The following is an 18803-nucleotide window of genomic DNA, read 5'->3' on the forward strand; positions in this document are numbered from 1 at the left end:
ACAGTGCTGACCTTTAAAGGGAACAGAAAGGCAAAGTCAAAAAAGGAGGAAGCTTTCATATTAACAATAACACACCACCCAGTTTTATACAAAGCCGCTCTGAAGGAGTAACGTCACAAACTGCTAAAAGCAAACATATCCACTGCCACTAAGATAGATACACACAAAATGTGAATCTAAACAAGTCGTTTAATCTAGCATTAATTCATAAAATATGTATTCAGTTAAGCTGTTTTAATAAATTTCATGAATCAATTCTTGTGTGTTGCATACTAATGATCTGTCTTACCAATGCCTCATTGCAAAAACACAGCCATTTTGACAGGCCACAGTAGGAAAAGCACAGGTGTAAATAATACAATTAATGATGGATGAATTACATTTAGCTGCTTCAGTTTCAAGGTCCTGGTATGGTGCATTCTGGCTCACTGGCTCTATGTGACACTTGAGTAGAAAAGAGCCATTGGTAATGTCATCAGTGCTTTTTCTACTACGATGAAGTCAAAATGTCTGCTTTAAAAAAGATGTCTACTCTGGACACAAAACAGCAATATCTCATCAGTTTTCAATTGCTGTAAGAAATGGTCTGATGGAATTAGCACTGCATGGACATACACCAGCCATGAGGATGAGAGAACCGTCTCCGTCTTTATCCTCCCTCTTTCTATTGACACGCATCTCGGTCTCTGTTTTAAACAACAGTGCTGTGGTGGGAAGTCCCCTAGACCACACAGACACAAACACACCACAGATTGGACTAATGATACGCTTCCACAGAGCATCTTCAGTGCTGCAGAATGGCCCAGAGTCACAGGACGTAATTGTCATGGGCTTTTCAAGGGATCAGCAACAATGAGCAGTGTCTGAAAGGATACTGACCAGTTTACTTCCAGTTCTCCTGGTCTGTTGTGATGTTTTTTTCTAGTTTTCTACTTTAATGAGGAGGCAGTCAAGCCTCAAACCACAGTTTCCTCTAAATTACCTCAGTTTCCTTCCCAAATACTGATAAAGTTCAGTCCAGTAGGTGGTAAAGTACCCCAAAAATGTCATTCTACAAATGAAGAGGTTCAGTATGTCAATCAGACCCCTTTTCTACATGCCCATCCCCTACCATCTGTGCAGCAGTCAGTACAGTGGCTACATGGAAGTCACTCTAGTGCATAATGCATAAGACAACTCACCTGGAGTTTGTCAAACAGCACTGAAAGGACTCTACATGTCCAATGATTCTCTCTGATCTGACAAAGTTCTGACAGAAACAGGTGTTACTCATCACCTGGATTATACCATCCCAAAGGCATGTTGGTGCAGGCTGGCAACGTCTTAATCTAGAGGCTTTCATTGGCAGGGAAGACCAGATACACATACAGAGGGTTACCTTGAAAAACAGCTGCTGTACAGCGCACACAGCAACTGAATATCTAAACAGAGACATTTCACATTCTGTCTGACAGGGTTTGGGAGGGTTAGGGTTAGAGCAAGGAAAAATTGGAAGAAATCCTTCAATACAGGTGTGCCAAGCTGAGAAAGCTCCAAGCTTTAATCACTGCCCTTGGAGTTTGGGGTATACGTACAAATGTAAATTAAGTGCTAGCATTAAGTGGAGCTTGAGATACTTTGTTTCCACCTATCATGATACTATTAATTTTTGCCTGTTTATTTTAATAGGGCAACCATGAAAGCGTCCTTCAAACTACAACTGAATTAGGAAATATAGCTGAGAGCATGTTAGAATATCCATAGTTCCCTGCTGCTACAAAGCCAGGATGAAACATTAATGGACACGATGTAACTGCAGGGATACTAACTGGGGGGTTGTGTGTATTATTTGTATTATATGGTATGCACAGTGCGGTGTGAATCATGGTCATGGCCAGAGAAAAAAGCTAAGCAGATGTGGCTTGCTATCACAAGCTGCAGTCTCATTTTGGTTCCCACCATATCTGAGCTAAGGACTACCATCTATGCACCACTAAAGTAAAGTCAAATTCAAAGAAAAACAAAGTCTTGATATATAACTGATATGTATTCATGGAATTACTGAAATGCTTATATCGTGTAGTTTTGTAGCAGTCTTTACTGTGAATCATTTGGTGAAAAACATTGATAACATAAAACTGGAATTCTGCTGTATTCTAGTTCAGATGGTCCACATACACTTTCTTTTTAGACAGTGTAGATTCAACATGATAGAAACTAAGACTGCAGGTAGTGAGGATTCATTTCATTACTGATTTATCAATTATTATCGCGCCATTTACATTCATTTTCTATGTAGACTTGCCGCTCAATTCGCGTCAGACGCTTTTGGTCTGAACGCAGCTTAAAGAGTTATCTCAGCCACTGTTGCTTTGATTTTGATCATTCTTTTATTAATGTGTCTCTTGTCAGTCCCACAACTTTATGGAAGTGCAGTACTAAAAATTGCCGGAGTGCCCCTTTAAAACAAATTCATCATTGACGCTACCTCGCAAAATCTGATGAGGTTGCATTTCCACTATTGAGTGTGTGCTCCAATAGGATTCATTAACACCACGGACCTATGCCGTATGTTTTGTTTAGTTACCAATATTATGCCATACGGACATACATGGCATACAAATAGACACAGTATATAAACATAGTAGGGGAAGTGGGTTGGGCTATACATATATATATAGTAGCCCACTAAATTTGTGAACACTGGAAGCATGATTGTTGTTGTCTGTAGCGTGCATATTATTATCATTATTAACAATATACAGTTAAGGGAACAAGATAAAGAAAACTAGAAGAACACAAACTAAAAAGCCTTTAACAGCCTTTAAGGAGGGGGGGGGGGGTTTCCCATTTTTTCTTTATTCCTTCCTACTGCTGCTATCAACAAAATATTACCCAGTAACCACTAGTCCATATATTCAGCTGACCGTGAACATGACCTCTGCGTCTCATCATATTACCCCTCGGGGGTGGGGTGATTGTAATTCACTAGAAAGTTACGAGACGTAGCCTCCAGGGATATGCATGGCCGACAACTACATTGCGCCCTCACACACACACACACACACATACATACATTCGTACAATTTATGAACATATGGGAAGGTTTTTTATATGTACACCATATTTACAATGCCAGAAAATTGCAACACTACACCACCGCTTTGTTATTTTATTATCATGAGCTTCTTAGCAATTCCCACTTTGAGCCATTATCACATAAAATCTACTACTATCAGATCTACACACCATAAAAGACACCAGCCTCGCAAATATCAAACACACACACACAGCAGACACACATGGCGTGATTAGTTGCCTTGGGTGGAGGATTTACTGAGAAAGGAAAGAGGAAGGGACGACCTGGGGAGGAGGAGGAGGGAAAGGAGGAAGATGTTGGGGAAAGAGGAAGAAAAAGTGCTTTTTCAACAGCATAGATCCAATCTGCTGACGCTAGCGTTCATTCAGCTTGACTCTAAATTAGGAACTCATGAGCATGCATGACACCTAAAAGCACCACTAGCAGAGACAAAAGCACATGATAAACGTTGGAGGGGCAGGACGACATATTGGCTACAGCAGGTGTCCAAAATAAATAGAGGGTGTGGTATTGCTGAATAAGACAGTTCAGTTCTAGATGTTCTAAGGATGTTGCAGTAGTCTTGATAATAAAATACTGTACAAGGAATGCTAACTGGAGTCTCTAAGTAAAGATCTGTAATGTCACTTTCAACCAGTTTAGCCACAAAATGGAGATTAGTAAAGCAACTGATAAAAATACTGGTTTAGGTAGAAGAATAAGGATGCCAGGAGATAGGACAGGGATGTTCCTGACTATCCATTCACATGTTAAGTTGACCTATCTTCTACTGTGACCCACTTGAAGTCTACCATCTGTTTATATGAAACTATCTACTTGAGGCCTAGTGCTTCATGATCTTTACCTACCTACATTCTGCATTCTTTACCTTTACACCTTTACCTTTAGTCCCTGTACCTTTAGTTCCGACCTATAGTTCTAATTGAATGTAACAAAATGTCAGTATTGCTATCAAAAAGAAATACTTAAATATCACACATTGATATGAGGCCCTTACAGCCAGTCTATGTAACTTTATCATTACCACCGTGGCCATAAGTGGTGATGATCAATGCTAAAATACATCAGAGTAATGCTACAGTTTGCTACCATGAGCTAAAATTAGCCAACATAAATATTATAGACTAATAATGTCTTTTACTGGAGATAAGTGTGCCACTTTTGGTTTCAAAATGATCAGAGTTTCACTTTTATTTCTGCATTTGAACGTGTAGTCTGTGGACTGTGCGTATCACATCATTCATTGGTATTTTTAAGATGTCTCCTCTGCGGCGCATGTGTGATTGCACAAGTCTTGCATCCGCTTAACAAACCGGCCTGTTTCCGAGAACCTGTGAAGAAAAACTATTAATCCGTTCGTTTCATCTGACAAATGGGTTCTTCTTTGGTGAGCTATAAACATTGATCAAAGCCACATTGTTTCCTGTTGAGTCAAAGTGAGTTTGAGAGCTGACGACTCAATAATTCTCATCTGCTCGATGACGTTCATTCGACGCCTCCTATGAGATTCAGGAATTCATCCATTTTATAAAAGGACAGTAGTGTTTTTTTGGCCCAGGTTGTAGTGACCCATATATGTCTGAGTGAGCTGGATAACATAAACAGGAGAGCCATTAGCGTCCAACTAAATAATAGATGAAAACAGAGATGGCGTAAGAGAAGGAGCAAGCAGAGAGAAAGATGAATCTGTTTTATGTGTGTGTGTGTTTGTGTTTGTGTTTGAGCATCAGTGTGATCTCTGTCTTCATGTTTCTGTGATATTGTTCTTGATGTTTATGCCCAGGGAGTGTATTCGAAAGAGCATAATTAATGTTAGAAAGCCAAAGAGTCAGCTGCAACCACAGCTTTCTCTAAACTATACAGTTCTTTAGCTAGGGGGGCATTTCAGCACTGTCTCCATGCAAAATCTTAAAAACCCTAATATTGCTTAAAATAGACCATTACTGTACTCAGGGTACTGTGGGTTATGGGGTCATTTCCCAAGAAACGGTTGAGTTTTCACTTTCCCAAGAAGAAAAAGTGCTGAGACATCTACATGCTTTTAAAACGGCTTTAAAACTTGCTTCGATTGTGTTATCCATCAATCCTGCAGTAGTTCTTCCTAGTACCTCTCACTTCTTTAACTACATCCCGTACTCTGTTAAAGAGCTCTACAGATGCTGTGTCATAGGTGCTGATGTTGCTATGCAACCAAACCCGAATGCTTTTCAAAGGGATGAGCATTGAGTCTGTTATCGTCTCAAAATGGTCGTATTTGGCAGAATAATGATTTCCCATTAGCACAGAACCCTTGAAATTGCCTTGATTTATGATCTGCATGGTGGGTGCATCTCATTATACAGCCCTCTGAAGAATTCCCCTCTGTGTTTAACAAAGTATAGATGAATGAAACTTGCTCATTTCCATCGCGGGACGAGCAATGCAAAATGTTTTGGTTGCTGCCACGCCTACAGCGCAAGCACTGCAGACAATGACAGCAACACCCGTGCAACAGAATTTGGAAGTTAGACTAACAAAGACAGGCTGAGCATTTTGGGATTAATATTGGATCATTTTAGTAGCTTAAAAATAACAACTATCCAATAACAGAAATCCTAAATCCTTCTAGAAAAACAACTAAATCTTATAAAGTGGATTATACCACACTAACACAAAACATTTCATGAGAATCTTTGATGGAGCAGACTAATATACAGCCTCAAAAATTGTCAAGTGTACCTCCCACAATACAAAGCATCACATTCAAATTATTTATTATTTTCCTGTTCATCAATACCCATCATTTAGATCCTGACATACAGTTGATGGTGCAATACCTGAAATTCTACATGAAATTTTACATGAAATTTTATGTATGTATGTATGTATTTATGTGTGTATGACACTCTACCTTAAAGGTGCACTTTGGAGTTTATGACCACTAGTAGTGCTATGGAGCAATGTTTTGATGAGTGGGTCCCCTTTTTGTTTCTACCTTGTACACACAAACACACACACACACACACACACACACACACACACACACACACACACTCACACACACACACACACACACACACATACATGCGTGTGTGTGGAGGCGTGTGGGCGATGCCATACACATCCCTGCTGCCAATTTTACATATAAGCACTGTTGGAATCCCTTATGCATCAATAAGCAAAGCAAACCGCCAGGAGAAGGAGGAATGAATGAGTATGTATGAGTTGTTTTTTTTAAACTTTACTCTTAATTTTAAAGCCTTTGTCGACACTGCTACAGTCAATTTTAACACTTCTTTTTAAATCAATCCATATCTGACCCTAAGTATCAGGTTTTATTGAAAATCAAAAAATGGATCTGTGTATCATGTGTTGGATAAGTATTGAACCTACTGATGTATCCCTTTCTCCTACTCCCACAAATGACACTCTAACAATAAAAATCCAATAATCTCGCCAATTAGAATGCAGCACTTGCCGTGACCTCTAGAATTTGGGGTCATGATAATGATAATAAAATGTAAAGATTTTGAGATAAGCATCTGAAACCAATACAACTGATATATATTCTCCTTATAATAATAATAATGTACAGATACACCTCTTGCTGACCATGCTGTGGTGTCATTAATGATGCAGGGATGCACACACACACAAATATTTAGATGGGGGGGGAAGACAAAGGGAGAGTGATGATAAGGAATGACAGGCAGACAGAGAGGCCTGCAGAGCTGCATGGGCGTCTGACAGGCAGACATATTGACAGAGACTGTATCATGAGCCATTTCATCCATCCAGTGCATACAGTGCATTTGGCATGGATGAGTACTGAATCACTAAAGCCTGGCAGCAGCCGCTTTCACTGCCATACTGGAGCCTTCAAGCTGCAGAATGACTGGCTGAAGGGAGTCTGACAGACAGACGGGTCTTTGAGGCAGACAGACAGAACTCAGGCAGGGCAGTGGTAGCTACAGCAAACAGACAGACCGACAGAAAGGCATGGAGGCTGGGGAGGCTAGGGAGGCTGGGTGTCTGACGGCTGCACGGCTTCTCACGCCTTCATGTTTTCCTGCCAGATCAGCCTGACAGAAAATCAATGACGCTGCACTCTCATGGAGACGCACAGTATCCATTGAAAAAGGCGAGAGCGTTACAGCAAGTCTGAACATGCGGGAGTCATGTCTGTGTCTACGCTCTCTTACAGACTCAGACTTTGGCTTGGGTAGAAACGACGACGACGCTGATGGCGAAGATGATGGTGGTGGTGGTGATGATGATGATGAAGCATCTAACACAATTATCCACCCATGGTTCACACGTGTGTGTGTGTGTGTGTGTGTGTGTGTGTGTGTGTGTGTGTGTGTGTGTGTGTGTGTGTGTGTGTGTGTGTGTGTAACGGAATGTCTCAAAGCTATAGCCTAACTGACCTGTGGGTCCATTGTCGGACATAAATCTGATTACATGTGTAGAGGCCTGTCTAGTAAACCCATTCACTCATTCAATAAACACATTGAAGTGAACGGGGTTCCTGGTTTCATATAAGCACCGACCACTGTCACGGGGCTTTTTCCTTTTTGGGTTGTTCACACTGAAACATTCAGAATGATGCGCATATGGGTTACCAGACGCATCCATAAAGCTGCGTAAAAACAGCAGATGCTGCTGCTTTGTGAGTGCGGTGCTCCTGTGTTTTGCTGGGGGTGAAATGAAATTAAGCATCACGTCAAGCATGTCCGATAATAGATGCATTGACGTTTACATGCGCAGCCAATATTCTGGCCATGGAGGGGAGGAGGGGGCGGGTTTCGCACCAACAACCCACCTGGCAGCCGCAGCACTGTCAGTAAAAACGGGTGCCATCACACCATGTTCATTTAAAATAATGATAATTATTATAATAAAAGAACCCCATTCAGCATCAGCATATGTGTAGAAGAGCATGTCCAGACATTTCAGATGGTTTATTTAGGACCAAGACACCGGCTGCATTATGATTAGGCTATGTGGTTATTCTCAGGGAGGGAGCACATGTGTATAAGCATGATAACGGCTCCAGTGAAACGCAGAAAAGGCTTTTATTTACCTTCATGTCGTTGACAATCGCCTGGAATAGACCCCCGAGGGCCCCGCATTCCTTCTCCACGGTCTCCATGTTTGCCAAATCCACCATTCACCGGAATTTGCAGAGGCGCGCACCAACTGCGCGCTACCAACACCCAGCAGGGAAAAAAAGAAATGCAAAACAAAAAAAATGTATTTCCACAAAATTACGACCGGGCTCTTCGGTTCCCCCCTTGAAACCGAGAGACCGACTGTAACGGAGGGATGCAGCGATAAGAGGAGGAGGAGGAGGAGGAGGAAGAGGAGGAGGAGGAGGAGGAGGAAAGGGGGGTGAAAAAAAGGAAAGGTGCCGAAAGAAACGGCTTGGGCTGCGGTCTCTTCCAAACGAAGGGAAGATGGGTTGTGAGAGAGGGGAGATGGTCTCTCTGTCTTTCTCTCTTTCCCTCTCTCTCTCTTTTTCTCTCTCTCTCTCTCTTTCTCTTTCTCTCTCTTTCTCTCTCTCCCTCTGTATCCCTGGCTCTGGGTCAGTCAGGCGGTGAGACGTTCAGATGGTACCGGGACGACCATCGCTCATCTTGGCGCAGCCAGCGCTACGCGGAGTCGGTCGGGGACGCATGTGAAGGCAGCGGAGAACCGGAGCGATGTGTGTGTGTATATGGGTATGTGTGCGTGTGTGTTTGTGTATATGTCGGGTTCTGTTTCTGTGCGTTTGTGTATGCATGTGCGTGTAGGTAAAGGCAGGCTGTGATTGGTGCAGAGACGGTGGGCTCAGCGGTGCTGGGAGAGCAGCCAGTAATACGATCCATGCAAGGGAGTCAAAAAAAGGAGGCTGGACAACTCTGGACAGCATGTCACATGGCCACACGCACGGACACACACACACACACACACACACACACACACACACACACACACACACACACACACACACACACACACACACACACACACACACACACACCATAGTCCACTCGAAAAAATTCAGCAGGGGGTAAATGTCAAGTAGATTTAGCTACCAGAAGAGTGTTTGTGGGCGCGCGCGGGCGCGTGTGTGTGTGTGTGTCTGTGTGTGTAAGAATGTGTGTCCTGATGACCCTGATTAAAATATCACTTCTATAAACCTTCAGTGACCTGTGAGGACTGAAGTATCCTCATTAGAAAATATCATGGGATTGATTTCTTCATTGGGGGCATGTTTGGTCCAGATGTAAGAGTTCCATGCTTTATGTAGTGGTTGACACTGAGAAAAGGCACTAACTGTAAATGTCATTCACAATACCTACTGTTAATATTCCCATGCATGTGTCTGTTTCTTTGCCTTTGACATGTAAAAGCCACCGCATCAGTAGGGAATCATAAAAGGGATAAAGAAAAAAATCTGTAGAAAAATTGTTTAATCTTTCTATTTATTTTTCTAATTTTGGCTATTTTCTGGTACTTTCTGCCATTCAAGCCTTTAAAAGGCAATAGAACAAGTCAAATACTTCCTCAGTCCTCTAAAATGGTAGGAAAATTTCATCTATTCACACAAATTCCTCAAGTAGGTGACATACCTGATTCTACCTGATTTGAAGGCCTCCAAAAGTGTTAAAATGAGACAAATTCATGAAGGAAAAATTAATCTGTAGCCATAACTTATGATGACGGGTGGCATTAGACACTGATTAACTTTAAATGGTCATAAGCCAAAAAGGAACTACTGTTTTAGATAATATGACTTTGTTGTTGTTAGTTTTTAGCATATATTTGGAGTTAAAGGGCAATGATGTTGTCTCTATGTGCAAAATGTATTATATGATATGTTACTGGACTTATTTATTGTGTTATGTATATACATTACTTCTTTAATAAAACAAAGAACTTTGTCTTATGTCCCAAACTCAACAAATACAATCTACAGAAAAGGTTTCAATCACATCCCATTTTACTTACTGTGCAGTTCTTAAATCATCATACAGTGAACAATAAAACATAAAATTCCATCTTCCATCTTTCTTTTCACTCCACTTCACACTGTTGTTTTTCATGAGACAATAATTTAGATCAACAGAAAATCTTTCCTTCTATGTCAGAAACAGTGTGCACTTAACAATCATGATTATTATACTGTAACCTTAAATAAAAAATAAAAGCTTTCACCTCATTAAATCTGATATGGCGTGAGCTGTACTGTACTTACCGAGTATTCAAGAAACGTGATATTGTAAGCAACTAAGAATGATGGTTAAAAGGTCAAAGGTCACAGTGCGCTGGATATTCTTGTGACCACAGATGGATCGTCAGAGTACTTGGAAATAAGACAGCAGTGGCAAGTGGTCGTTGGATCTTTTTTTGGGTATCGGTTTCAAGCGGTAAGATCTTAATGTCACATGATAACCTTGTGATGGTTTTTAGCATGTGGTGTCTTAATATTAGATTTTTATTTGAACGGCCTTTGTGTTGAGCTTCAATCCTCAAATGACTACATTCACAAACATAATAAAGATATATTTGACACAACTAACTATCAAACAAGTGATTCTAGCTTTGGTTTTGTCTCAGTCCAGTACTTCATCTGGTAATATTAGAAAATTGTAAATGGTCCATAATAAGGTGGCAGATGTACATTCTTGTGGGTTGAGAGGAAATGTTACTGAAATGGTTTGAAGCCTAAAGTACTAATTACAATGAAAGTACTTAGACTTTATTGTCCCCAAGGGGAAATTCATTTCCACAGTACTGTACGTATCAGACGACAACAATACAACAACATAAAGTGACAGACAACAGTGCAGGCCTGTTCAGTGAGGCCTGCTGTTTAAAATGGTTATGACTGAGGGGATCAGATTTTTCCCAAAGCGAGCCCTTCTGCACCTCAAGGCTCTGTACTGGCGCCCTGAGGGCATGAGGGTGAGGTGGTGATTGAGTGGGTGTGTGATGTCCTGTACTATTGAGGTTGACTTCATCGTTAAGTCCTGTGCGGTTGGGTGTGGGTAGACCAATTATCCTGGCAGCAGTGTTGGTTATACATGTGAGTTTGGCCCAGTTAGTGATGTATAACATGTTAAAGAAGCAGATGGAGCAGTAGAATTGGATGGGCTGAATAATGCTGTGATACGTTGATGGATTTCATTGGGATTATCATCACAACAAAGACTCCATACATTTTCTTTGCAAAAACTAGGTTGTTTTACTTTACTAAAATCCAATACTGCATCAGTTCAACATACAATAATATACAGAGCAATGCAAGAATGACATTTACTCCCATATTAAACAACTAAACAATATATGTGCTTTAAAAAAAAAAAAACACTTAAAGAGCTTAAATGAAGAAGAAACATTGCTAATTAACATGTTTTCTGTTGGTGTAAAAGGGCCCTATGTGCTTTTTTATATTACATTATGATGCTTATGTAAGATCATGATAGATTCAGTCAAAGCATGTGTATTTTTGTGTTTTTGATGTTTAAATTTAGTCAAATGTCATTTTTTAAATTGACCATTATTTACTTATTGTTCACCAGGATCCCACTGAGTGAACCCTTATCTAGAAGAAACTATATTGGAGTCAGAATATCAGTACAGAGCAGCTGACAAAAGTACGACACACTGTGTTACGCACAGGTGCACACATGCTCAGTAGAAGCTTGTGCCAAATTTGTTGCATCCTGAGAGAGACCTGCTAGTTATAAGAGAAAGCATCTCCAGTTTGTGTGTGCGTTGATTTGTGCTTGTGTGTGTGTGTGTGTGTGTGTGTGTGTGTGTGTGTGTGTGTGTGTGTGTGTGTGTGTGTGTGTGTGTGTGTGTGTGTGTGTGTGTATATGTGTGCGTGAATACCATATGTGCACTCTGTATGTGTGTAGCTTTTATGTGGCTGTAATATCCTTCTACGGTCACCTTGAAAGTAGGAAGGATGTAATAGATATCATATAGCCAGTGCTGTTCCTGTCTTAGACTAATCCTTCCTGTATGTGTGTATGTGTGTTTATGTGTAACCTTAAAGTCACACATTGTCTTTCCTGCGTACAATCAGTTCACACTGTCTACCGTAACACCCAGCACATTTCCTGCTTCTCTTGGATGTGGTAGAAAAGTGAGGAGCATGTGTTCAGCTGCTGCAAAATCCTCCTTTGGTTCCCATTATCTCCCATGAGGCCTTTTCCCTGAAAATGATCAGATCAGTGTAGAAAGTAAACATACTTCAAAGAGTCATGAAAACAGTGTGGGTGTATTAACAGCTGTGTATGGTAAAGTGACAGATTCCAGTCAGGTTAAATCAATTTGACAAGGTTTTACTGCATTCCTTAACTGTGGACCTGGTTTCTATTTAGAGGTGTCTCTTACACACATAGCTACTGGAGGGCCAGCCATTCCTGTCTGTTTGCTTTCATACAAATGAAAGCCCTGATGAAGTTTTCTCACACCTTGGTTTGGGTCTAAAAATCCATTTTGCTGCCTTGTGTTGTCAGCAGTGTCTGGGATAAGGACCCCACATTCACAACTTGATTCATGTTGAGACACCTGTGACCAATTGTTGCAGGATACACACGTCAAGTATCTACATATTTTAATTTCTTTACAACTTAACTCACAAAGCTAACAAGCTAGGCTAACTATCTTTCATTCAGAAATTGGAAGCTAATTAGTTGGCTTGTTAGCTTCGATTTTTGAAGGATAGAGATTCACTTTATACAATTTCAGACATCCCAACCTGCAGAAAGTCATTTCACAGGGAGGTCCATTCGGCGGGGGGGAGGGGCGTTACACTTGGTGTTGTTCCGGGGGTTGGGAGGTGCGATCGAACACACAGAGCTATAAGGACGCTTTGCTATGTTTTGTGTCGCGTATAATACGAAGTCACGGCAGTTACACGGAGCCGTGCTATGACGACCCCGCCCACGTTGAGTAGGTACTTTTTTGTAATGTAAAAGGTCTGTCCTGGAACCGTGTCGAGGAGAGGCGAGCCGAGTCGGGTCAAGTCGTGCTGGAACTGTGTAATGGAAAAGCGCCATTATAGTCACACAAACACACACTCACACACACGCACAGCCAACGCGAAGCTAACTAGCTTCCATTCAGAAATGGGAAGCTAATTTGCTAGGTCTTCCAAAATACCAAATGTTGCTAAGAGACCGACAGCTTATATTAATCAAGGTCGATAACACATGGTATGTGACATGAAAAACACTAGGCCTGACACTGCCTCAGGAATACACCACAGATTTGTTTTGTCTTTTCCAGAGAATTCAAATTTCAGTTCAACTTTAATTTTTTCATTTCCTTTTTAAGAGCTAAGCAGTTTTTGGTTCATCTGTTTTACTCAAACTCGTATGAGTTGTTTGCAGTCTCCAGCACACTTTACCGTTTCCAGATGACTCCAAACATCTGGGTCAAAAAAAAAGAAAAGAAAAAAGTATAAGTGGGGAAATATAGTATACATGCTTAAAATGGGGTGATTAAATGTAACCTTTAACTCCACAAATTTATGTTTGGACCCATAAAAAAGATACAGACTTTATATAGCCTACTTGGCGCGGCAACAAACAAAATACACTTCTGAGCCTTATTGGCTATTTCATCACAGTTGAAAATGGGCCACAGAAATTGGCTTAACTGAACTTTCAAACTCAAGGAGACACATTCAAATAACAAAAAACTATTAACTGAATTATGAATATGATTATTTTTTTAAAGTGTGTTTATATATGAACAAATGAAAGTGGTGGTATAAGAGGGGATCTTGGAGATGGGAGATGTTGGAGTCAGTCTCCTCTTCTGGTGTATATTCAACCTTCTGACACAACTTTGCACACATCCACACCACTGTACAGGGAATCCTTCCACATCACTGCAATGTCCCTCCGGGTGAAACTGTTGGACAACAAAGTGAGGATGTGTGCCAGCAGCAAACTATAGCCTACCCAAAAGGCACCAGAGTCTTGATTTGCTCAGAGAGTTCTGCCATGGAGATGCCTCCCTCATGCAGTGTGGGGCTGATCCGATCACTGAGGCAGAGCCACATTTGAGTCACGTCTGCAGCAAAGTAGTCTGCAGTGATAACATGCACGCCACTTTCTGCTAACAATCCCACAATGCAGTGCTCATCGGTCCGGATGAATATTCAGAAGCAGCATTTGCATCTTGTTGCTTCCTGACTGCTCCACAAAAATAACAGACTCCCTGCCACTGAGTCCTTCTCTTCCCCGCTGCAGACAGAGGAACTTGCACGCAGGATATTTCCTCTTTTTTATGGCCTTCATGATGTGTTTTAGCAAAAATGTAAATTACTCATACTATCAACCACTTCAAAACCAATGACTAATCTCTGTTGCTGCATTGTAAACCCAAAGGAAGATTGACTCAAACTATGCATGAAACTCAAAAACTCATAAAGGCTTTTTTAAAACAACAATGTGCTCATAATAGATATAATAGAAGAAAGATTTAAAGGTTAAAAGCTATAGAGGCCTCCAAGACAATACAATGAAGAGGACAAAGCAAGATAAGTCATGAAGTTAAGTATTGAGAAGATAACATCAAGATTGCAAAACTCCATGTTTAGTTCATTTGATATAGTGAAGTCATATAAATAAATACAATAAATGTATAATTACAATAACTAAATATAATCAAAATCATGAACATATAAATGTAATCTATTCCTATATTTATTATATAATAAATAAAAATTACCAACCATTCATTTGTGCTTATATGTGCTTATAAAAAACACTTTAATGGTCATCAAGCCATGCTTTTAGGTAAGCTGTAAAAAATGAAAACTATTATGATGTTGTAACATACTGCATGTTGTCACAAGTGGCAGTCTGCTCCAGCAACAATAAACACATCAGTGTCCATCAAAATGTCATTTAGAAACACATGTGACACAATGGAAATGATTAATATAGCAGTTGAAGTCAGTTATGTCCATCCTAGTCATAAGTTCTCATTCATTAAAAAAAAGATATGTTTAATTATCAGCTCATCATTTAATTCTGACTCACATACTGAAACAAAGAATTTAAAACAAAACATATTTACACCTTAAATGTCCAACCTATGATTAGATTGTAGACTGTATGATTAGTTTGATTGAAATCTGCTCTGACTGCTAGAATTGCAGTCATCAAACGGCTGAAAGACAATAGCTACTTACTTACTGCTTCTCTATTCTCTATAATAAATTGTGTCACATCTCTTATATTGTGGTTTTTCAGTGAGTGAGTCAGAGACTTGTCCTCAAACCTGAATAATCCTCCCTGCTTTGTTGAGTGAGTCATTCACCAGCATTCAGCTTCAACTACATGTGTGGCTCTAGCAGAGCAAACTTTCATTCTCCAAAGTCCAAACCTTTGTTCAGGTGGACAGTACAATTCAAGTCTTCACTTTTGCACTTTTTATTGCATTGAGCATATGAAATATCCAATAAGTATTTTAATCTTTTAGACAGTCTCGATTCCTTGTTTCTTCTTGTGAAACCGACCATATTCACCTGTTGATAATTACAATGAAGATCCGATCAGAGGCACAAGGATAAAATATGAACAATAAAACATGAAAAAGAGAGTGTTTCGTCATAGTTCCTGTTTTTGAAATGCTTGTGGTAACATGGCTTAGAAGATTGGTCAGTGGGTTTCAAAATGGCATTTTTCATGCCCTAAAAAAAGACTCACAGCATAATAAGATGAGTCATATGTTGGAATGACACACATTTGACAAAGCTGAGCCTGTATGAGTCAGTGTAGGAAGCAGTGCTGTTTGAAATCAACATGTTTCTGTTTCAAGAGAAGGACGACTAAAAAAGGAGGCTGAGTCACATCCAGTATAGAGAAAGCTTTAGATTACTCCTTGCTGTATTATTAACCACCATCATGTCTTTACAGGATTTAAAACCTATGAAAAAGCTGTTGTTTTTATATTATTTATATATTCATTAAATTATTCTTTATATTTTGAAAGTAGATTCAAGTAGATATTTCACACTTTCACTTATTGTGTGTTTTTGTGAACTCTTCCAGTCCCCCTCCAGTCAAAACTATGTTTTTCTTATTGTTTTTTCAGTTGATGTTTGAGCGTCGCTGTGCAGAATGATGTATATGCAGTTTGACACTACAGTAGAAGCTGTTTTCACATTCATCTCCTGAAGGATGAAAATTTCCTCTGTGCTCACCGTAAAGGATAGCTTCACATTTTTTCATGTCTGTCTTCAAACAACAGTCAGGAACCCAAATAAAAACTGAAAGTTTTCCCCACTGACTATTAAAAGATCTCCTTCAAATATGCTTTCACTGTAAGTGATGGAGGACAAAATCCACAGTGTGTCCACACAGTCATTTAGAGGTTGAAGTGAAGCTTATATGAGGCTTCAGCAGTCAGAGTTGGTCATAGCAAATGGATAGTTGACACATTTACAGTCTTTTTAGCATCAGATTCCCTCTTTGTGTTTCCTCTGACAGTGTTTCCCTGTTGAGCTGTGGTGAAAATATAGTAACAAAAACAGGAACTTTGGCACTAAAAAGACTAATGTTGAAAGATATCTTCTTGATTTGACTCATATGGATGGCTGAAGCTTCATATTAACACATTCTTGTACAGAATGAAGCTAAGCATTTTGGCCCCCATTACAGACATGAAGGGCATTATGAAAGGATCTTCTAATGGTCAGTATGAACAGAAAGAATGATTACATGATGCAAAAAAATAATTTTAATATTCATTTGGGCACCTGAAAATTGTGAACTCATCCTTTGAGTTTAAGCCGTGAACACCCAAGCATGATTTGTAACATCACAAACCATGGGGGGTGGGGAGTGTTTATTCCATGGCCAGCTCAGTGGTTTGAGGGCGAATCAGTCAAATCCCCAGTCTGAGGGAGGGAGAGAGACAGAGAGAGACTTAATCAGGCTATTGCTGCCTCTAATACTAGGTCTAGGTCAACACCTCAGATATGTGTATGAAATGCTAGAAGGTTTTTAATTTGAGAGAATGGATACAGGAAGTGGCGACACATGGCGACTAAGCCCCCAAAGGAAGTGTGTCCAAAACGCAAATTACCAAATAGGCGTTATTTGGAAAAACTGACCATGTATTGAGAATCTAAATGGTTGCTTTACTTTCTTGCCTGAAAAAATCTTAAAACTCAATAAAATGTTGGCCAGGCTCAAAATCTCCACCATTGTTGATTGCTGCCAGTTGGTGCGAAATGTATTCTGGGATACTTGGCTGTTCCAGGCTTCTGTTGACCATTGGTATAACTTCATCGCTCAGTCAGTGAGGGTCAGATACGTTTATAGGACTGGCCGCACTATTGTGGTTCAAAAAATTAACACCACTTTGTGAGAAATTATGGAAATTATAATGGTCAGACAGAGAGGCCACTCAGAGTTAAACAGCCAGTGTGTAGGATTTAGTGACATCTAGTGGTGAGGTTGTAGATTGCAACTAACAGAACCCACAAGCCTCCATGGAAGAGGATCTGCTTCCTATAAAAATACAAAGGGCTCCAATGAAAACATACTTATGGATATTATATTCCTACCAATAGATCCCATTGAATCTTACACACTGGTCCTTTAATAAACATCAGAGAAGATTAGAGGGGCTGCTGAAGTTAATGAACGGCCAGGAAGTGCGCTCCAGTAGCAACATGGACCGGATGTTGAGAATTGTTGATCTGATACCGAATCAACAAACAGTAATTATAACATGAGCCGTAATACAGCAAAATTTGCAGAACATGTTTGTCAATCATGCATTATTTACAGTTGCTGCACTGTTGCACTGACTAAGTTATGCACATATGTTTAAAACAACCAATGACAACACTTTAAAATAGATTTAAAATAGATTTGATGTGTTCCTTATCATTCATTGCAGCAACAGGAATATCAATGCTTATTTATCAGTTTATTTATAGATCCAGACCCCCTCAACCTCTTTTTGTTGCTTCTATATTTTTTTCACGCCATAATAATTAAAAATATACATCTGTATTATGCCAATAGAATTATTGCTGTAAAAAAAAGCCATAGTAAAAGCCAGTTTTAGTTCTATGTTACGGTTCTGTGAGAACTCTGCTGATGCACACACACATATTGTGCAAAGCTGAATCTGCTCAGACCAGTGTGACTGGCAGGGGTCAGGGGTCAGAGGTCAGTTAACTGTAAAATCAGATGACTGTGCATTTCTTTTGAGAGGAAGCAGCAGAACTTGAGTAACTGCTGTTCCCCAGTGAAAGCAGATGTGAGCAGTTCTCAACACGACAGAGTCCTGCAATATGTGAACATACTGTGGTGTTTTCTGTTCAATTATTCACACTTCAATCATCAGTGATTTATCATCACCTGGTTCTTTTGTTTGGGCTTACAGATGGCTGTTTTATAGTGTTAGATAAAGACAATGAGGTAGATAGAGATAAGACTGTTTAATTTAAAACCACATTTAATCCCCCATAGCTATAGAATCATTTTTTTTATGTGAATTGACTGGTTACTGAATAGTCACGATCAGTAAAAGAAAAGAGAAAAAAAGTGAATAATGTAACTTGGCAGGAAATGGAAGTGAACATAATAACAGAAAAACTTGTAACAGTTGTCTAAAATTTCATGTTTTTGTTGAGTTTGTCAGAGAGATGTTGATTCAGCCATATGGTAGTTTATGGTGATGTCATACTGAAGCACAATATATTATAAGGTATTTA

General features: G+C 39.8%; 1 protein-coding gene across 1 annotated transcript in view; it reads right to left on the minus strand.

Moving 5' to 3' along the window:
* mtss1lb (MTSS I-BAR domain containing 2b) overlaps window positions 1-8210 on the minus strand; it is a 68633-nt gene extending 60423 nt beyond the window's left edge. The window contains exon 1 of the mRNA XM_062419630.1: window positions 8142-8210. Within this exon, the coding sequence (XP_062275614.1) occupies window positions 8142-8210 (69 nt within the window). The remainder of the gene's footprint in view (window positions 1-8141) is intronic.
* Between the last annotated feature and the right edge of the window lie 10593 nt (window positions 8211-18803).

Source organism: Scomber scombrus, chromosome 1 (assembly GCF_963691925.1).
Source record: "Scomber scombrus chromosome 1, fScoSco1.1, whole genome shotgun sequence".
Classification (NCBI taxonomy): domain Eukaryota; kingdom Metazoa; phylum Chordata; class Actinopteri; order Scombriformes; family Scombridae; genus Scomber; species Scomber scombrus.